The 21,953-nt window shown below is 50.0% G+C and overlaps 1 protein-coding gene across 12 annotated transcripts in view; it reads left to right on the forward strand.

Annotated features, from left to right (window-relative positions):
• SPNS2 (SPNS lysolipid transporter 2, sphingosine-1-phosphate) overlaps window positions 1-21,953 on the forward strand; it is an 89,772-nt gene that overhangs the window by 11,964 nt on the left and 55,855 nt on the right. For all 12 annotated transcript variants that reach the window (XR_003002037.1, XR_003002045.1, XR_003002041.1 and 9 more), the window contains 2 exons: window positions 150-302; window positions 5,651-5,840. Coding sequence is in view for 6 of the 12 variants with exons in the window: in XM_024736235.1 (XP_024592003.1) it covers window positions 150-302; window positions 5,651-5,840 (343 nt within the window). In the remaining 6 variants the exon portion in view is untranslated. The remainder of the gene's footprint in view (window positions 1-149; window positions 303-5,650; window positions 5,841-21,953) is intronic.

Here is a 21,953-nt window from a genome sequence, read left to right on the forward strand (position 1 = left end):
GGAAGGTGCGGAGGTGGGAGGGGCAGGCTGCTTAGGGAGTGTCGGGAAGGATCTGGAGCCACCTGAGTGCCCAGGAGAGGGGGGAGTGGGGCGGTAGGAGGCCCCCGCAGCCCCAGCCCTCTCCCGGGTCAGATCATCTTCTCTTACAGCTGGAGTTTTGTGGGGTCGACCCTTGGAGTGACAGCCATGGCCTTTGTGACTGGAGCTCTGGGCTTCTGGGCCCCCAAGTTTCTGTTCGAGGCCCGTGTGGTACACGGGCTGCAGCTTCCCTGCTTTCGGGAGCCGTGCAACAGCCAGGACAGGTGAGGAGGGGTGTCTGGGTGCCCGGCTCAGGGGGGCTCTTGATGCGGAAGTTCTCAGGAGGTTCTGAGCCCCCAGATTCAGCCTCTGTGGGCTCATGGAGCTCTGGGCAGACACCGGGACTTGGGGGCCCGCTGGCAGGTGGCAGACCTGGCTTTAGCTTGGGCAGAGCCCCTGCTGCTCTGAGCGGCCACAGGCAGCTCCCTTGTTCTCTCCGGGCCCCAGTCCCTGTCTTTCTGCTCTTGGGCTGCTATGGGGGTCCAGAAAGCACTTGCAGGTGGGTGAGGCTTCTGTGGGGCCTGTCCTTCGGAGGGACCCGTAGTGTGAGGTCGTCCCATTCTACAGATGGCAAACTGAGGCACTGGGATGCTTCATTACTTCTCTGGTTTAGGGATTTCACACATGCATTTGTATGTTCTCTGCCTCATTTGAGGCGCTGACAGTCCTGGGAAAGCTGCTCTTCTCACCCTGCTGTTCTCCTGTCCCCCCAGCTGACCCTGTTCTCCAGGGGCTCCGTGACCTCCTGATGGAGCGGGCATGTCTAATCCTCTCTTATTTGCTTCCTCCTTCTCCCTGCTGATGCTTTCCAGTCTCCTTGAGGACCCCTTCTCCTCCCTGATCCTGCCCCGATGGGTTTCTCAGAGTTCCTCAGGGCTCCGTGTTCTCCCCTGAGGCCTCAGTGACACTAGTTCTCTGCTGGCAGCATTGACATCCCTTCTCCCCAGCCTCCTCTCTTGCCTCTGCCTCCCTTCCTGATGCCCAGGGAGAGCTTCGTGTCATTTCCAGAATGTCCCCTGCTCCGTCACTTGTCTCTGCCTTTGCCCAAGGTGTGCCCTTTGCCCATAGCTACCTTCCCTTTTCTCATCATTACTTCTTATAAGCTTTAACTTTAAGTTCAGGCCCTATTCTAAGCCCTTTACATGAAGAACCCTCTGAGGTTTTATAATAATAAACCCTAGTATTCGTGTATTACAAACGAGGAGGCGGAAGATCAGAGAGGTTTAAACAAATTGTCCAAGGTCACACAACTCGAGGAGCAGAGCCAGGATTCAAACCCATCTGACTCCAAAGCTTCTGCTCTTGAGCTCCAGGTACTGTTGCCTCTGGAGACTGCTTGGTGCTGTTAATTGGCTTGAACATCTCCCCACCAGCTGGCGTACAGTGGGTGCTCGAGCAGCATCCAGTAAGTGAATGAATGAATGAATGCATCAAAGGATACTGTGATTTTTTTTTTTTTTTTTGCCACACCAAGCAACATGCAGGATCTTAGTTCTCTGACCAGGGATTGAACCCATGCCTCCTGCAGTGGAAGCGTGAACTCCTAACCACCGGACCATCAGGGAAGTCCCAGGATATTGTGATGTTTATCCTGGCTCTACAGCTAGATTCTTGGATCTCCCCAGAGGCAAAGACTGAGTCCTAAAAGTCCCACTGCAGCTTGAAAAAGTGGGGAAAAACCAGGTCTCCATCCCACTTCAGGCATTGACTGGCTGTCTGTTCCTGGGCCAGTGATTTCCCCATTGTCTGCTTCAGCTTCTTCCTCTAACTCAGCTTATTCCCAGAACCTGGCTGAGAAACTGTGTTAGGGTCCTGGGGCTGATGGAACGAATGACCACACACTTGGTAGCTTCAAACAACAGAAACTTTTCCCATAGTTCTGGAGGCCAGAAGTCCATAATGGTTTCGCTGGGCCAAAACCAAGTTCAGCAGGGCCACACTTTCGCTGGCGGCTCTCGGGGAGAATCCTTCCTTGCCTCTTCCAGCTTCTGGTGGCTGCTGGCGGTCCTTGGTTGTGGCCGCATCACTCCAGGCTCAGCATCCACGGTCCCGTTGCCTTGTCCTCTATGTCTCAGATCTCCCTCTGCTTCCCTCTTATAAGGACGTTTGTAATTGCATTTAGGGCCCACCAAAAAATTGGAGGATAATCTCCCTACCTCAAGAACATTAATGTAATCACATCTACAAAGTCTGTTTTGCCATATAAGGGAATATACTGTCACAGGTTCCAGAGATAGATGTCTTCGGTTGCGGGGCATTATTCAACCTACCACAGGGTCCTGGTGTTCGGGTTCTGCACAGACCCTAGCTGTTAATACACCCTCCATAGTTAGGATAAGCCCGCAGGTGAGGGTGGGGCGGGAGCAGGAAGCTGCAGGACACAGGATTCTAGCTCAGCCAGAGGGAGAACTTCCAACATACAGAGCGGGGCCCAGACGGAAGGGGCAGCATTAGGCTAATGAGCTTCCCATCCCTGGGGGCATGTAAGTAGGAGTTGGATAGCTGCTTGCCAGGGCCATTGTACAGAGGGTCAGCATAGAACTTGCAGGCTTTAAGGACCCTCTTGGCTCAGTCTGATTCTGGGAAGGCTTTGTGGGGGTGGGGACATTTCGTGGTAGGTGTGTCCTCTGGCCACACCTCTGCTCAGGGGCACTGGGGGTCCCCCATCTACACCGCCTGTTTGAATAAGCAATCCTAAGTCTTAGAAAGGTCTCGAGACCCTGCCAAGGCTGGCTCAGACTGGGACTCAGAAGTAGATAGCCTTCATCCAGGATTTGGGGTCACTTGACTGGGCTGAGCCGGAGCCTGGTACAGCTTGCAAGGCTAGGAAGGTTCAGTGAGCACCTTTAAGCTGCCTAAGGACACACATGCTTTGTTTGGAAGCAGAGGGCCAGGAGACCCTGGCTCTGCCAATGTGGGGCTGTGTGGCCTCGGACAGGTCTCTGCCCTCTCTGGGCTTTACACAATCTCCTATAAACCAAGGGGATGGGGCAGGGAAATAAACCCATTAGTCCTCAGCCTGTGGGACGGACATTTCACAGAAGTTATTTAGGGGAGAGGTAGTTTTTCGTGGCACTCAATTTGTCAGTAACCATAGTCTTGCGTCTGTCATGTTCTTACCTCTTGGTGGGAGCCACGGAGGTAATATCAGGCACCTGGCACTTTTGGAAAGGTTTGGGTCTGGGAGGGGATCCTGGCCAGGTGGAGAATGGTGGGTGGGGGCAGTGGTGCTCCAGGCCGAGGGAAGAGTGTGGGCCAAGGCAGGGAAGCCAGAAAGTGTAGGGCGAGTTTAGAGAATTTCTAGTCATTTGTGCAGAGTGAGGGAAGGAGAAAAGAGGGGAGGTTACACAGGTCAGCAGGGGCCAGTCCTGCAGTGCTGGCTGGGAGCCTGCCCTGAGGACAACAGGGAGCCACTTAGGGGCTGGAAAGGTCCTAGTTACCTTCGTCTTTTCAAGAGTTCACGCTAGTCAGTCTCAGCATCCCTTTGGGCTTCTTTAAAAGGAGGCTTGGGGGACTTCCCTGGTGGTCTAGTGGTTAAGAATCTGTCTTCCAATGCAGGGGACGTGAGTTCGATCCCTGGTTGGGAAACTAAGATCCCACATGCCGTGGGGAACTAAGCCCGCATACCACAACTACTGAGCCACAACTAGAGAGCCCACGTGACGCAACTAAGACCCGACGCAGCCAAAAATAAAATGAATAAATATTTAAAAAGGAGGCTTAGGCCCATCCTTTGGGCTAGACCAGGAGGATGAAGGTGTATATTCACATCCTGTTGCTTAGTAGCTGGGTAATCTTGGACTCAACCTTTCTTTCTTTCTTTTTTTTTTTGTGGTACACAGGCCTCTCACTGTTGTGGCCTCTCCCATTGCGGGGCACAGGCTCCGGACGCACAGGCCCAGCGGCCATGGCTCACAGGCCCAGCCGCTCCGCGGCATGTGGGATCCTCCCGGACCGGGGCACGAACCTGTGTCCCCTGCATTGGCAGGCAGACTCTCAACCACTGCGCCACCAGGGAAGCCCTCTTTCTTTCTTTTTTTAAAAAATATTTTGTTTATTTATTTATTTGGCTGCACTGGGTCTTTGTTGAGACACGCGGAATGTTCGTTGCCACGTGTGGGATCTTTGTTGTGGTGTGCAGGATCTTTAGTTGCAGCATGCGAACTCTTAGTGTGGCATATGGGATCTAGTTCCTTGACCAGGGATCGAACCTGGGACCCCTGCATTGGGAGCACGGAGTCATAGCCACTGGACCACCAGGGAAGTCCTGGCCTCAACCTTTCTTAACCTCACCTGTTTCAGCTGTCCACCTGGGAATTCTGGGAGAGATCAGTGAGCCATTTGGTTAATATCTCTTGTTCCAGGCTCTATGCTCCCAGCTTACAGTCAAGAAAGTAAACCGAACCTGGTTTCTGTTCTCCAGGAATTCACAGCCTAGTGAATAACCTTGATGATAGAGACATGGAAGATGCTATGGGAACTGAAGGGGGTGAACAAATCAGCAGAGGGACAAGGGAAAGCATCCTCAAAGAGGGGACCTTTGTGATAGGTCTTGAAGGATGCATAGGAGTTCGGTAGGTAGAGAAACCAGTGAAGGGTGTTCCAGATGGAAGAATAAAAGTATGAAGTGGGGACAGCAACTAGTCTGGGGACTGAGGAGGATGGAATTGCGGTTTGTGGTTCAGGTCACCCAGAGTCAGATCATGAAGGACCATGTATACCACAATGAGCTGGAACCAAATCTGGTGGGTGTTTAAGAGCTGGTGGAGAATTTTAGGCAGGGAGTGGGCAGGGGCATAGTCAGATCTGTGTTCTAGAAAGCATCCTCTGGGGGACCTGTATGGAGGTTGTCCTAGAAGGACAGGTTTCTACAGGAGGGAGGTGCAAGAGGGACCAAGTGGAGTTGAAATGGGTCTAGGAGTAGGTGGCAAAGGTAGTGAAGTTAAGAGGGGGCTACTTGAGAGGTGTTCAGAAACAGAGAGTCGAAGGATGGACTCAAGGAGGGAGGGTGTGTGGGACTTCACTGGCAGCCCAGTGGTTAAGACTCCGCGCTTCCACTGCTGGGGGCATGGGTTTGACCCCTGGTTGGGGAACAAAAAAAAAGAGAGAGAGGGAGGGTGTGTACAATGCCGGTGTATCATAGGAGCTCGATAAATAAATGCTCACTTACCTGCATTCCATTAGTATTGGGGCCTGGAAGGCGAGAAGGTTGGGGCCGGTGTGGGACTGTAGAATTAAGATTTCTGAGTGGGGCAGTTTTAGGTGGTGAAACAGTGGAGGAGATTGCTGGCAATGAGGCAGGCTGGGAGCTGGGGTGCTGGGGTGCTAGGAAGATCACCCACATGGCCAGTGGCATCCCCAGGATGAGGCAGGAAAGAGGATGGGAAGGGTAGGGGAGTACGTGGATCCCAGAGCAGGGTCCCAAGGACCCACGAGCATTGGTTAGGAGGGAGGGGAAGGGGCCCACAGCCACACTCTCTGTAGGTACCTGAGCACGCACTGGGGGGTAGGCGGCCGGACCCCTATCCTGACGCCACCGGCTGACCAATCCCTCTCTGCTCTTTTCCATCAGCCTGATTTTTGGGGTACTGACTGTTGTGACTGGCCTTGTTGGGGTCATCCTGGGAGCAGAGGCTTCAAGGAGATACAAGAAAGTCAACCCAAGGGCTGAGCCCCTCATCTGTGCTGCCAGCTTGCTTACTGCAGCCCCCTGCCTCTACCTGGCTCTCATCCTGGCCCCGACTACCCTCCTGGCCTCCTATGTAAGTGAGGGCCCCTTTGGAGGTGGGAGTGGGGTGAGGTGGGTAGGGAACTCCTGTTTCACATAGGCTTACACTGTGCCAGGTCTTCACGTACATTACATTTATCCTTCCGGGTGGAGCTTTGTTATCCCCATTTAACAGATGAGTAAACTGAGGCTTACCAAGAGTAACACAGCTAGGGGCAGAACTGGGATTTGAGCCTAAGTCTTTCTGAAGTGTGTCCTCTGAGCTCCTGGTTAATACTCTGATTGGAGATAATGAGACCCCTTTATTCCCAGGACATGTTTTGAGTCCAAGAAGAAATAGGGTAATTCTCCCCAGGTTACAGATGACGAAAGTGAGGTTCAGATTGGCCATAGCCAGTGCGGACACTGCTTTAAAGGTGACGGTATTAAGGATACCGGATCTTCCAGATCCATATCCCATCACATCCCTTCATGTGCCTCACACTCCGGTTATACCAGTGACAGGTGCTCACATCTCCCAGCCTTTGCTTGTGTCCATTCCCTCCGCCAGGGGCACCGTTCCCCTCTTCTGTACATCCTAAAGTCGTTCTGCTGTAAGACCCAACTCAAAGGCCACCTCCTCCAAAACCTTCCCAGACTACTCTATGCTCACATCAGAATTCACTGGGGCTCCGTGCATGTCTGGGTCTCATCAGGCGTCCTGGTGTATCCATATCCATACATACACTTATATGTGTGCTGCTGTATCCCTGGCTCTCCAGAGCCCTGGCCCTGGTTGTCCCACCTGATGGGAAGGAGCCACTGATACTGGGAAGATGGCGCCAGCCTAGCCCCAGCTAGACTGGTTCAAGCTTCCTACCCCTCCACTCCCACTCCCTGGTCCTGGGGACCCACCACTGTGGACGTGGAAGCCCCTGCATGTGTGGGTGGGGTTCACAGAGCAGGCTGGACTCAGAAAGCAAATCAATAACAGCTTTATTGTTCCCTGACCAGTTTGAGTGGGTCTCTCCCCCATGACCAGACCCCATAGCTTTTCTTTCTTTTTAAATTTTTTACATTTAATTTTATTTATTTATCTTTGGCTGCATTGGGTCTTGGTTGCTGCGCGCGGGCTTTCTCTAGTTGCAACGCGCGGGCTTTCTCTAGTTGCAGCGAGCAGGGGCTACTATTCGTTGCAGTGGGCGGGTTTCTCATTGCGGTGGGTGGCTTCTCTTGTTGCTGAGCTTCAGTAGCTGTGGCACGCAGGCTCAGCAGTTGTGGCTCGCGGGCCCTAGAGCACAGGCTCAGTAGTTGTGGTGCACAGGCTTAGTTGCTCCGTGGCATGTGGGATCTTCCTGGAACAGGGATTGAACCCGTGTCCCCTGCATTGGAAGGCGGATTCTTAACCACTGCGCCACCAGGGAAGCCCCCACCATAGCTTTTCCAGTTACACTCATGAAGCCCAGTCTCATTTAAATCAAAACTTTTGTTCTGCTTCCAAATAAAGCTTCTATCCAGGTCCAGAAAATTGCACTGGGGAGAGGGGGAGCTCTACTTGGTTGGATTCTCCTTACTCCATCTCTGTCCTTTGTCCCCAAGACCATGGCTCCCCCGGGATCCTGACCGCTCCAGGGTTGGGCAGGCCAGCAAAGATGACCGGAAATGGGCCAGGTGTTATTGGTGTCTGGCGTTGTTTTGCTGAGTGTCAGTGCCCTCCTTGTGGTAGATGCCCAGATGTTGGCTGACTCCTCTCTTGGGAGCACTTTTGTGGGTTCTGGGGGCCTCGGGTCCCAGCATTTGCATTGTCCAATTCCCTGGTGCAGGAGACATCGTCACCTGTGTACTGTCGCAGCTTCCCTCCGCTCCTTTCCAGGGTTGCCCTTCCAGCTCTTCCTCCTGGGCCCTGTCGCCCCAGGCAGGCACCCCATGGGGCTCCCCTCTTGTGACCCTCAAGCCTGTCTCCTCTCCATGGTTTCTGTGCTCAGGATGTAGCTGCCCCTACTGCTGCCCTTGTACATCCTCCTGTTCCCAGGTGACATGTGTTGGGCTGTCCTGAGGATGCTCTTTGTAGATGCACCCCAGGTGGCCCTGGTGTAGGAAAGTGCATTTTTTTGGCATCCAGCCAGGGAGAAAGCCCAGTGTCCTTCCTGACAGGCACTGCGCTTTCTGTGGGTGGGCCACCCGAAGCCCCTCACTCAGCTTTCTCTTCAAATAAATCCTCCCCAGCCTGGGTCTCCAGCCTTCTTCTGTATAAGCTGGGGGGCCACGTGGGATGGTTCACTTTCTCTCTCTGAGTCCTGAGGTGTGTCTTGTGCCTCTTTTAAGGTGTGGGCGCTTCTCACCAGTGTCGTCAGCCTTGGTTGGGTTTCCGCTGAAGTTCCTGGGGAATAGACAAGTCCTGTTAACATTCCCTTCTGCACGTGCTCTTATTTAGTCCTTACAGTGCCCTCCTCGGAAAGGGTTTTTCTCATCCCCACTTGACAGATGGGAAAACTGAGGCCCAGAGACAGCAACACAAAGAGTAGGACAGATAAACCTCTAACGCAGCTCCGCAGACTCCAAAGTCTCTGTCCTTCATGCCGCACTGACCCTTGTCACCCCCATGGGAAAGAAACAGAGGCTGGTGTACACCAGGCACTAATAAATACCTTAATGCTTATTGACTGGGACCGTCATCTCCAGCTGGTGGGGACTGAATGGGCCTGACCTTGCAGGGAGGCTGAGGCCTGGGCAGATGGAGGCCCCATTTAAGGCCTGTCACTGCATTGGCTGGGCCCGCGGACCACCTGCCAGTTCAGCTTCTGCCACTGTCTTGCTTGGCTCTGGGAAGCAGCTCCTTGGCTGTGTTTCGGGGACACAGCTGTCCCCCGCCCCATAGCCTGGCACATCTCCAGAGCTGGATGGCTCATCTAGAAATGACATTGCATCTTGGCTGACAAAGCCAGCTGGAGAATCTCTTCTCTAGGCCGGCCCTGGGATGCGAGGGACTGCAGGGCAGGAAGGCTGGCAGGGCTGGGATGTGTCCATCGTCCAGTGCTGGGAAGCTGCTCTTCTTTGTGGCTCGTGTTTGGGCTGGGCAGGATCCCCAGTGACCAGAGCTCCAGCCTTCCAGAAGTGATGCGGTTCTTTCTGGACCCCCTGACCAGACCCCCCTCCTCCATGGCTCTGTGCTTCTGAGATTCAGGCTCTAGCTCCCCCCATCCCCGCACCCCCGCACCCCTGCCCACCAACACCAGTCATAAATCTTCTTTTTTTTTGCGTTATGCGGGCCTCTCACTGTTGTGGCCTCTCCCGTTGCGGAGCACAGGCTCCGGATGCGCAGGCTCAGCGGCCATGGCTCACGGGCCCAGCTGCTCTGCGGCATGTGGGATCTTCCCAGACTGGGGCACGAACCCGTGTCCCCTGCATCGGCAGGCGGACTCTCAACCACTGCGCCACCAGGGAAGCCCAGTCATAAATCTTTAACACCTCCAAACTGCCCCTCTTCTCTTGGTCCGCTCTGTCCTGTCCTGGCACACGCCTTGCCGTCTTTCTCTAGGACTGTCCCAAGAGCCCCCGTCCTGGTCTCCATGTCTTCCTGCTCCCCCACCACGATCTGTTCTCCCCACACTGCCAGAGGGACACCACAGAAACTTCCCTGCTTGAAAGCCTTGCATAGCTCCTTGGTGCCTCTGGAACTAAGTCTAACTCCTCATCCTGGCGTTCAAGGCCCCTCATGAATGGCCCTGACATCCTTAGTAGCCTTATTCGATGTGGTTCTGCCATGCAGGTCCCTTCCTGATTCCCAGGATATGCCCTGTGCTCTCCACATCCAGGCTCTCCCTCTGTTTCCTCTACTGCCTTCCCTTCTCCATATGCCCGAATCATTCTGGGCCTTCAAGGGAGGCTAGAGCACCATCTCTCCATGGAGCCTTCCTTGATTGCTAGAGGCAACACTCTTTCCCCATACTCGCCGCTCCTCAGCACTGTCTTCCTTGCGTCCTGGTTACTTATGCTCTGACCACGCCCTCCCAGCTGGGCCCAGGTTGGTTCCTATCTTTCTCAGCACTCCAGCCCGAAGCACAGTGTCAGGCACTTGGAGTGGGGTGGGGGTGATCAGCTGTTTGCTGTGTGAATGGTTGAGTGACCAGCTATTTTCATTCATTCATTTATTCAACAGGTATTTATTGAGTGCCTATAAAGGTGGCATGCTAGTTTCAATGCCACAGATATAGCAGTAGATAAAACAGACTAAATTATCTCTGTTTTTAGGGAGCTCCCATTCTAGTTGGGGGAGATAGACAACAGGCAAGATATATAAGTAAAATTCACAATATTGTGAGTTATGGGATATTTAGGGGAACAGTGTTCCAAGCCGAGGGAACAGCAACTGTAAATACCCTGAGGCAGGAGCGTATCTGCTGGGTTTAGGGAACAGCAAGAAGGGCACTGTGGTTAGTATGGAATGAAAGGAGAAAGGGAAATGAGGACAGAGAGGTGGTGGGACAGGATGATGTAGGGCCATGTGGGCATTGGGTGGGGCTGGCTGAGAGCTGAGTTGAGGTTTTGTGCTGAGGCGTGGGTGGTCTAGCTTATGTTTTTTGCATCCATTGAGATGGCCATGTAGTTTGTCCTTTATTTTATTAGTATGGTATATTACATTGATTGATATTTGTATGTTTAACCAACCTTGCATTCCTGGGATAAACCCTCCCTTGGTCGTGGTGTAAAATTATATTTATATGTTGCTGAATTTGGCTTTTTAGTATTTTGTTAAGGATCTTTGCATCTATATTCATAAGAAATATTGGTCTATAGTTTTCTTGTGATGTCTTTGTTTGGTCTCATAGAATGACTTGATGAGTGTTTCTTCCTCTTGTATTTTTTGGAAGAGTTTGTGAAGGATTTGTGTTAATTCATCTTTAGCCATTTGCTAGAATTCCCCATTGAAGCCATCTGGTTCTGAGCTTTTGTTTGTGGGAAGTTTTCTGATTACTGACTCAATATTTACTTATTATTGGTCAATTAAGGTTTTTTATTTCTTTTTAAGCCAGTCTTGGTGGTTTGCATCTTTCTAGGAATTTCATTCACAGTATTCCCTTATAGTCTTTTTTTTTTTTTTTTTTTTTTTGGCGGTACGCGGGCCTCTCACTGTTGTGGCCTCTCCCGCTGCGGAGCACAGGCTCTGGACGCGCAGGCTCAGCGGCCATGGCTCATGGGCCCAGCCGCTCCGCGGCATGTGGGATCTTCCCGGACCGGGGCATGAACCCGTGTCCCCTGCATCGGCAGGCGGACTCTCAACCACTGCGCCACCAGGGAAGCCCCTCCCTTATAGTCTTTTTAATTTCTGTAAGGTCGGTAATGTTCATTCTTGATTTTAGTAATTTGAGTCTTCTCTCTTTTTTTTTCTTGGTCAGTGTAACTAAAAGTTGGTCAGTTTTGCAGCCAACTTTGGTTGTATTGATTTTCTCTATTGTTTTTCTATTACTGACTTATGTTTAATGGAATCACTCTGACTTCTCTGTTGAAAATAGACTTCCCACGAGGGTATGGGGTACAGGAGCAGAAGCAGCAGAGGTGGTAAGAAATGGTTGGATTATAGATATATTTTGAAGGTAGATCTATCAGAAGTTCCTGATGGATTCAATGTGGGGTGTGAGAGAGAGAAGAGACAAAGGTGAGTTCTAGGATATTAGCCTCTGTAGCTGGAAGGAGGGAGAGGCCATTAACTGAGATAGGAAAGTAGGCAGGAACAGTGGCATTTGGGGGAAGATAAGCAGCTTGGTTTTGTACATTCTGAGTTTGTGGTGGGAGGTTGATGTCCAAGTACAGGTGTTAGTAGAGTTGGATGCAGGAGTCTGGAGTCCATGGGACATGACATCATCCCTAAAACTTCAGTGGGTGGGAACTGGCTGCAGTCTACCATGAAGGATTGTCATTAGGTGTGGGAGACCTATGGGGGTCAGTATCAGAAAGGGTGTCCAAAGGGGGCTGAGGAATTCGCTTCTGTTCATATTAGCTTCAAAATAGGAAGAATCACTTGAGTCTCTTTCATCCATCCACCCATCCATCCACCCACCCATCCATCCATCCATCCATCCACCCACCCACCCACCCATCCATCCATCCATCCATCCATCCACCCACCCATCCATCCACCCATCCATCCATCCACCCACCCATCCATCCACCCACCCATCCATCCACCCACCCATCCATACACCCACCCACCCATCCACCCATCCACCCATCCCTCCTTCCATCCGTCCACCCATCTGTTCACCTTCTCAGATTGTAGGAACCAAAGTTCTTCCTGTACTTTCTCTGCCAGTTCTGGGGAGATTGATAAGGCTTCCTGGGAAGGCCCACAGGAATGTGGGTGTGTGTACTGCTAGTGAGTGCACGGATCTAAGTGTGAATATATGCAGGTCTGTGATATGAGTGCAGATGTGTGTGCTTTGTGTGAATACACCTCTGTGTCTGTACAGCCATGCTCCATGTATGTTGCATATACATGTCATTCATTCTATATATGCGTAGTATGTATGCGTGTGTCCACGTATGCTGTTTTGCATACATGTCTGTGCACGAGTGTGCACATGTGTCAGGGCAAACAGATAATTGTGTGGGATGTGTGTGTACGTGTGTGTCTGCAGCTGCCTATAGCTTTCATCCAACTGCTTCTGGGCTCTAGCTGCATTGCGTGGGAAGGAAGGGTTTTTGGAGGCATCGTGGACATGCCTGTCCTCAAATTTCCTGAAGTAGGGCCAAGTCGTGCTGTCTGTTTCATGACAATAAGGTTTCCTGAGCATATAAAATCTGGTGTGGGGCCTTCCATGGGGGAGCCCGTTCCCTGGGGCCCACCTGCAGGAGCAGAGGGTTCCATCTCTTCCCTCCTTCCAGTCCCCTTGGCAGGGGAACTTGACTTCTTGGCTGTTAATTGGGATCCAGACACACACAGCAGGTCTTGGCTCACACCGTCTTCCTTGGCCTTCTTCCCAGAGCCACTGCCCTTCAGAGGAGAAAGGGTTTGTACCCAGAGGAGGGACTGAGCCCAAGGTAGGAGCTCCATCATCACTTGTCTGATAGCTGGAGGATGTGGCTGAACATTGGCAATCCCCCCTTGGGTGGGCTTTGTGGTCCAGAGGAAGTAGCAGGAGTTGGGGGATGACAGTGAGCATGCATTGAGGCATCTGAAAGACCTGGACATCGTTCCTGCTTCTTCACTTACTAGCTGTGTGAGCTAGGGCAAGATCTTGACCTTGCTGAGAGTCACTTTTCTCAGCTGTAAAATGGGAGTGTTCATACTTTCCCCTTGGTTTCATTGAGGAGCTAAATGAACTTTTGGACCTGTTCTAGTTAGTATAGATATATAATGAAACTCAGTGGTTTAAAATAAGAAAAACACTTATTTTGCTCACGAATTTGCAGTTTGGGCAAGGTTGGGGGTGGGGCTGACATATCTCTTTTCCACTTGGGGTTAACTACGCAGAATGGGGGTGGGGGAACTGGATCGTCAAAGGCTGAGGGCCGCCTGATGGTTGATGCTGGCTGTTGGCTGAGACCTTAGCTGGAGCTACTGGCTAGAGCAGCTGCCTGTGACCTCCCCATGTGGCCTGAGCTTCCTTACAACATGGTGGCCGGCTTCCAAGGACTACAGTCTTGAGAGAGCCAGGTGAAGCTGTGTTGCTTTTGAGGGCCTGCCCTTGAAAGTTACACAGCGTCACTTTCACTGCATTCTGTTCTTCACTTGAGCCACAATTTCTTGCTCAGATTCGAGGGGAGAGAGAACGGATTCACTCGTTTTGGTGGAGACTAGCAGTGATCTGAAAGAGCACGTGGAAATATTACAATGACTGTTTTGGGAAAATACAGTCTGCTACATGCCCCAAGGGTTCCTCCTTCCCTGAGCCCTGGGTCGGTGACATCTAACATTACGGGGAGGAGCGTCTGGGCATGTGGCCATGAAACCCCACAGGTGTAACCCTACCCCCGCCCAGGGTGTCTCTGGTTCTGTGCTGCTCTTCCTGTTTCACAGGTGAGAAACCTGGGAGTGGGGGTCTTCACCCTTAAACCCTGACGGGCTTCACGGGCCGAGGGAGCAGAGGTCTCAAGGAGCAGAGCCGAGGCCACGGTGAGGTGGCTGTGAGGCAGGTCCCAGCCAGGATGAGCAGAAATGTTCACTCACTTATCAAATATTTCCCAAGCACCTCCTGTGTGCCAGGCACTGTTTTAGGCTTTGAGGATGAGGCAGCATTGAACAAAACAGGCAAGAATATGTATGCAGTAAAATAAATGGTATGTTAGATGGGAATGAGCTCTGTGGAAATGAACAGAGCATGGAAAGTGGACAAGAAGAGGGACTGGGCTGTGCAAGATGGTCAGGGAGGCCCCACAGAGATGGTGATGCTATAGCAGCAACCTGAAGCAAGTGAGAGAAGGAGCCATGTGGATACAGGGGTAGAGTGGGGGAGAGCTCTCCATGCAGAGGGAGGAGCAAGTGCAAAGGTCCTGAGGGGGAAATCATGCTGGTGTCTTCTAGGAAACGTGGTTGGAATGGGGCGAGCCAAGGTAGAGCAAAGGAGATGAGGTCAGAGGGAATGCCGGGGGTGGGGTGGCGTGGGTGGGGCACTGATTGTGTGGATCCCTGCACATAGAATGAACTTGACTTCCAATTTAAGTGAAATGGGAAACCACTAGAGAATTTCTAGCACAGAAATGATGCTCTGACTGATGGTTTGTATCAGTCACCTATTGCCGAGTAACAAATCACCCTAAGATGTAGTGGCTTAAGACAACGATTTATTATTTCTTATGATTCTGTGAGTTGGCTGGATGGTTTCTTGCCTGGTTTCACCTGTGCTCACTCCTGTGGCCGCCTTCACCTGGAAGACTGGGTGGGGTGGGACATCCAAGCTGGCCTCACTCGTGTCTGGCCGTCAGCTGGGGCTCCTCCATTCTCCTCCATGTGGCCTCTTGTCTTCCACTGGGTGAAACTGGTTACTTACATGGTGGTCTCAGGGCCACATTCCAAGAAATCAAAGTGGAAGCTGCAAAGTCTCTTAAGGCCTAGGCCAGGAACAGCACAGCATCACTTGTGCCTTATTTTATTGGTTGAAGCAAGGTGTGAAACTGACCCGGTTTCACCATGGGAAGGGACTGTACAAGGGTGTGAATACCAAGAAGGATGATTAATTGGGGGCTGTTTTGTAACTACCTACCACGTAGTTTACCAAGGTCTCTCTGGCTGCTGTGTTGATAATAGAATGAAAAAGGACAAAGACAAGAGACAGAGGAACCCATGAGGAGGCTTTCCAATATTATAGGCAAGAGATACCTGTGGCTTGGATTGGGCTACTTATGGAGGAAGTGTGAGGAAGCGGTCAGATTCCGGGTACGTTTTGGAAGTAGAATCAACAGGATTTCCTGACGGGTTGGGTGTGGAGTGTGAGAGAAATGGATGAGTCGAGGGCAACTCCAGGGTTTTGGGCCTGAGCAACTGGAAACAAGGAGTTGCCATTTACTGAGACGGAGAAGGCTGGAGGGAAGTACGGAGTTGTTGTTGGTTTTTTTTTTTTTTGGAAAGGGTGGGATTGGGAGTTCAATTTCAGACATGTTGAATTTGAGATGCCTTTTAGGACATTCAACCGCAGATGTTAAGAGGCAGTTGGAAATTTATGAGTCTGGAGTTCAGGAGAGAGGTCTAGGCTGGTTATGTAAAGCCGTGAGACTGAATGAGATCAGCAAAGGCCTGAGCTTAGATAGAAAAGAGAAGAGGACCAAGGATCACACTCTGGGGGACTTGACACGTCAAGGATATGGAAGCATTCATGCTATCACAGTGAAATCAAGCGATGAGACCAACAATTCAATCCACCACACTCTATCAATGACCTTTCTATTTTTATCTGGGGGAAATTAAAAAAAAAAACAAAAGCAAAACCAGAAAAGCACAAAGAAGAAGATAACAATTTTCCATTTTCTCATCCCCTAGAATCAGCTACTCTTAACATCTTGGCCTGTTTGCTTCTACTTTTGTGATGTGACCATCCTTCTATATGTGCCTCTGTATATAAACCCAGATTTATGTGTTTAGAAATACTTTTGTTAAACTGAGGTTATCTGGTAATTTTAAAAACAGATTTATTGAGATGAAATTCAGGTATCATACAATTTAAAGTACAAAATTTAATGGTTTTTAGTATATTCACAGAGGTTTGCAATCAACACCACATCAGTTTTAGAACATTTTCATCACCTCAAAAAGAAACTTTATAAGACAGTAGAATAAATGCATTTCTTGGGCTTCCTATAAAAAAAAAAGAAACTTCATATTCATTATAAATCATTCGCCATTTCCCCCTAACCATCCTCTATTCCAGCCCTAGGTAACTGCTAAGCTGCTTTCTGCCTTTATAGATTTGCCTATTCCGGATATTTCATGTAAATAGAATCATATAGTGTTTAATTCATTTATATGAATTTACCTGAAGAAACGGAAGTGAAATCAAAGGACTTGGTTAACTTCAAATTAATTTTAAAACTTTGGACTTATTGATGAATCCTGATCAGCTTTCTTATACCTCCCCCTTCTTCTCTCCCCAGTCTCCTGGTTTTTGTTAGTTATATTATTATTTTTACTTTTTCTAGATTTATAACACTCACAGTCTGTTCTCTAAGCATAATCCTTAGATCTGGGACAGTAGTCTCAGATTTAAATAGATTCAATACTCATTCTCCATCTGTTGCATAGATGCTCCATTCCTGAGTTCTTCGTTTTGGTTCAACTCCTAACTGAGTAGATTTTGTGGTTAAATAGTTTTTAATCCATTCTGTCCCCCTTTCCAAACCAAAAAGGGCTAGAGAGGTGGTTTTCCTTTGGTTCATTTATGTTTGAGGTTGTCTTCTCTTTCCCTCTTTTCTTGAAGAGAAAAAGGTATTGTTGGCTCATATTTTCTTCCTTTCATTACTTTGCAAACATTTGTTCCATTGTCTTTTCGTATCAAATATTGCTGTGAAGAATGAAGTTTAAAAAATCTTTCATATCGATTCACTTTTTCTTCTGGATACCTGAAGATTATATTATTTATTCTTGAAATTCAGTGGCTTAGGTAGTGTATTAGTTATCTCTTGCTGTGTAACAAATCATCCCCAAATGTAGTTGTTTAAGACAGCACACATTTATTATCTCACAGTTTCTGTGGGTCAGGAATCCAGGCATAGCTTAGTTGGGTCCTCTGCTTCATGGTCTCTTGTAGGCTCCAATCAAGGCGTTAGCCCAGGGTCTGTGGTCTCATGTGAAGTCTCAACTAGGGAGGGATCTGCTTCCAAGCTCACTCAGTGGTTGTGGGCCTCATTCAGATCCTTCTGCGACGTTGGATTGAGGGCCTCAGCTCCTCATTGGCTATTGGCTGGAGTCTGCTCTCAGTTCCTTTGCTATGTTGGCTTCTTTCTTATGGCAGCTCCCTTCCTGAATATGTGTAGGCTGAGAAGGCAATAGAGGAGTCTATCAAGGGGAGTCACGGTCTTTTGTAACCTAATCACAGAATTGGTATCCCATGACTTTTGCTGTATCCTGCTCATCAGAAGCACATCCCTAGGTCCAGCCCACACCCAGGATGAGATACAAGAGGCAGGGGTCTCTGGAGCCATGTTAGAAGCTGCTTGCAACAGCTAGGATATATCTCAGTGCTAAATATTCTATATCATATAAAAGTTTGTTCATAACAGTGTTCTTATCTGCTGAATCAGCACTGAGTATCCTCCTTCCCCCTCTCATCTCTTTGAATATTTCTTATGTTTATTTGTTGAGTTTTTTTTTTTTTTTTTTTTTACCTGTGTTGGATCATCTTCTGGGCTGGGACTAGGGTAAGGCCAGCAAGGCATAAGGGTACACAATTTAAGGAGGCACTCACTCCCAGGGGCTAACCCTACACTTGTGCAACCCAGAGACTGAGTACCTCCTTAAATTTGGTACCCTGTGTGTCTCACTTGCCGTGCTCTAGTCCCAGCCCTGATCTACTTCACCTGTCTTTCATATCATTTACTTCTCTCTAAATGTTTTCTCTTTTTCTTTTTTAAAGTTTTTATTTTAATGTGGACCATTTTTAAAGTATTATTGAATTTATTACAATATTGCTTCTGTTTTATGTTTTGGGGTTTTTTTTTTGGCCACAAGGCATGTGGGATCTTAGCTCCCCAACCAGGGATCGAACCCGCACCCCCTGCGTTGGAAGGCGAAGTCTTAACCACTGGACCACCAGGGAGGTCCCAATGTTTTCTTCTTGGTGTTTTTTAAAAATCAGTCAATCTGTGAGATTATCTCAAGCCTTTCTCTATATTGGTGATTCTACTTTGGTTGATGTCTGTTCTGTTTCTGACTGTTTTTAATTTATTAGTTCTGTAATAATGTTGTTTATTGCTTTGCTCCTCCATTTATTCCCTTAAGTCTGCAATATCCTTTTATATCTCATCCTATTGGGGGTTCATTTCATTTTTGAGCTCTTTATTGAATTCCTATTCAATGTAGTTTGAAACAATTATAAGGTATTTCCTTCTGCTCCTTCTATCATCTGTCTTCTAGGTTGGGTTCTTTTTTCTTCCTTCTCCACCTTTCCCCCTTTCCATTTCCTCTGTTTCTCCCTCCCTCCCCCTCCCTCCCTCCCTCTTTCTTCCTTCCTTTCTTTCTTCTTTTCTTTCTTCCTTCCTTTCTTTCTTTCTTTCTTTCTTTCTTTCTTTCTTTCTTTCTTCATTTCTTTCTTCCTTCCGTCCTTCCTTCCTTCCTTTCTTTCTTTCTTTCTTTCCTCCCTCCCTCCCTTCCTTCTTTCTTTCTTCTCTCTCTTCCTTCCCTCCCTCTCTTCCTACCTCCTTCCCTCTCTCACTTTCTCTCGCTGTTTTATTTATTTATTTTTGTATGTTTGCATAGTTCACATACTGAGTGCTTTCTCTAGCCTGGGTGTGGGCAGCTCTGCTCTGATACTGAATTTGCTTTGATGTAGTGTGGGTGACTCTTCCTTTTCTTCTACTGTCTTCCTGCCTTCTCTGTGACCATTCTCTTCCCCAAAGGGGCTGCAGTTTGAGAGTTGAGTGTTAGGTTTTCTGTCGCCTGAGGGAATTGCAGGGCTCAGGTAAGGCAGGAGGGGCTTTGTTAGAACACCTGGGCTCTGCTCTCTCTTCTGAGATTTAGGTAAATGCTCTATCACAGGGTTCATTCTACTTAATTACTGGACCTTAGGCCCAGTAAAAAACAGTAAAAAATTGCTGTTTTTAGGCCTTATGTGGAGTCAGTAACTGGAGTCATTTATTCACTTTCACCACTTTTACCCATTTCTCCCCAGCAGCTTTTCCCACTGGTTCTGTTAAGAGTGGAAACACAGGACCCCTGCTCAGTTTATTTCCCTTAGATGCTGGGGCTTTGGAGGATAGCTCTGGGGAAGGTGGAGCTGAGAAGGGTCATATTCTCTACTTTACTCCAGAATTATCTGGTTTTTTTGCCTTGGCTGCCAATATTTAATACTTACCTCATTAAGCTTTTTTTTTCCTTTGGTGAAAAACGTTTCTGCCCCACCCCCCGACACTATTTTTTACTCTTTGGGGAAGGGAAGTCTGTGGTGCAATTACAACCCTCCGTTTTCACGCAGGAGTTGCCCCAGATGATCTTTAAGGCTCCTTCCAGCCCAAACTAGATCGTAACCCTGAGTTCCCTTCTGGCCCAAGGAGCAATGTGGCCACCATGACACAGAGCAGAGCCAGCTTGGCGGTCACTGAGGCCTTTACATCCGGGAAGTGATGCTGCCCTTCTCAGCCTTGGCGATTCCTGAGCAAGGACCAAAGATGGAGGCCCCGTATTTGCTGAGCCCGGTGCCCACGAGGGAGTCTTGCGTGATGATTGGCAGGGAGCAGTCAGGATGTGTGTCCATTGTAGCTGTGGTCCGGGTCAGCTAAGGATTCCAGGGTTGACTATGGGACCTGCTGTCATCCCTTGGTGGCCCAGACAGCTGGGCCATGCAGGTGCCCCAGCTTGGGGGATCTCTCCTACCGCTTGGCCCTTGCGGGTTTTTTGGACAAGCCTATTTATTTATTTATTTAGGCTGAGCCAGGTCTTAGTTGCCACGGGATCTTTAGTTGTGGCATGCAAACTCTTAGTTGCGGCATATGGGATCTAGTTCCTTGACCAAGGATCGAACCCAGGCCCCCTGCTTTGGGAGCAAGGAGTCTTAGCCACTGGACCACCAGGGAAGTCCCAGCCCTTTTGCTCTTGTGTCTTGGGCTGGAGTAACTGGGCCTTGCCAGAGGCTGCCTACGAGGGGCTGAGAGAGACCCGCCTACTCTTCCTCTGAGGACCCCGCTTCCCTGCCAGGATCTAGCAGGTGGCTCTTCTTGGATGGGCAGCGGAGCCTGCAGTATCAGCTGGGTTCTCCAGGAGGACTGGAGCTCATTCCCCACCTGCCTGTCTGCTAGGCTGCTGGGCCTTTGCTGGCCCATGGGAGCTGGGTGGTACCCTTGTGCCCTAAAGACAGTCCCTGCAATTACAGGTTGGCAGGCCCAGGGAAAAAGTGTGCCAGCCGGCCCGGCAGCTTGCTGGTGGCCAGTCTGTGCCGGGGACCTGCATCCTGACTGGCTCAACCACACTGGGTGAAGAGTTGACCTGTGCAAGGGGAGGATCGGCCTTACCTCTGCCTGAGTCTCCACAAGCCCATGGGAGACATTTGCTTTCTCCCTACCTGGGGGCACCTAGAATCCATTCTTTGCAGTTCAGAGATCAGTTACTGCCCCGTTGTCAGACTGAGATGGACCAAAGTGAAGACACGGTCCCTTCCACTCCACAGGGGCTGAGCCTCCTCTGGGGCAGGTGCTCCAGCTTCCGTCCTGCTCCCTGCCCATGCCTACCTGTGCATGCAGGTGTACGTGAGGAGGGTGTCTTTGTGTGTGAAGGTATGAGTGTGTGCATGTCCGAGTGCAGGTATGCACATGAGTGCAAAAGCAAGAGCGTGTTTGTGTACATGTATACGTGCGTGTGATTGTGTACAGCTTTCTGTCTACATGATAAGACCACAAGCACGCACATGTACACGCTAGGCTGTTTTCCAGCCACCGTCTGTTTGGTTGGTACTCTTGCCACACATATTTTAATACTTAGAATGTCATCCCTGTTACCTGCTTATGTATGTGTCTTTGTGGTGTGTGAGTTTTGTGTATGTGTCCCAGGTTGTGGGTCTGGGTATGTGTGCGTGGGTCTTGAGGATGCACGTGTCTGTGCAAGCTTGTGTGGTTGTGTGTCATGTGAGTGCATGTGTCAGAGAGTGTGTGTGTGTGTGTGTACACGCCTCTCTGACCGGGGGTGACTAAGGCCAGAAATATGCATCATCACCGCCCCCACTGGAGGGGGAAATCCTCTTGAGTCTGAAATGGAAAGGCCAGGGGTTCAGGGGCTCCACGCTTCTCAGGCAGTATTCCCAGGCCCTATCACCCAGGGAGACGGAGTCAGGGTGCAGGGAACCATGAACAAGCACTAAGGGGACAAGGGCAGATTTCCCATTTCCCTTTCGGAAGTCTCCTCCGGGGCTGCTGTTGGGAGGGATGGTGGGGCCTGGGAAACTGGTGAGGCAGAGGGATGGGGGAGGCCTGGACCAGGCCAGCAGCAGTGGCCGGGAGGAGGGGGCAGATCTGAGGGACATTTAGGATGCAGAATGGAGAGGAATCGGTGTCTGGAGGGGTGCGAAGGCGAGCAAGGCATGTAGGAGCCCCCCACCTCTCCCTTTCCATGTCTGACCGCTTGGGCAGCTTGCTGGTGGCCAGTCTGTGGGTGGGTCCTGTATCCTGGCTACCTCAGGCACCCTGGGCGAGGACAGTAACATGGGGGGACAGGAGGAGAGAGCAGGTTTGGGGACCTGGTCAGTGTGAGGGGCCTGTGGCCGTGCAGAAGAGGGCGTCCAGGGGGCTGAGAGGCCTGTGTGGGAGGAGCTTTGAATGGTCGGCTGGCTACATTCTTCACCGTGACTTAACTTCAGACCAGGGCCCTTCTTGTTTGTTTTGTTTTTTTAATTGCGGAACGCAAGTCTGCTTTGGTCGTGGAGGCCGCTGGCTTCTCAGACCCGATTTGCGCGCAGCCTGTAGGACCAACTGAAGTTATCTTGCAGATTTAAAAGCAAAAGCTGTAAAAAAAAAAAAAAAAAAAAAAAAAAAAAAA

The sequence above is a fragment of the Neophocaena asiaeorientalis genome, unplaced genomic scaffold (genome assembly GCF_003031525.2).
Source record: "Neophocaena asiaeorientalis asiaeorientalis breed wild unplaced genomic scaffold, Neophocaena_asiaeorientalis_V1.1 scaffold129, whole genome shotgun sequence".
NCBI lineage: Eukaryota > Metazoa > Chordata > Mammalia > Artiodactyla > Phocoenidae > Neophocaena > Neophocaena asiaeorientalis.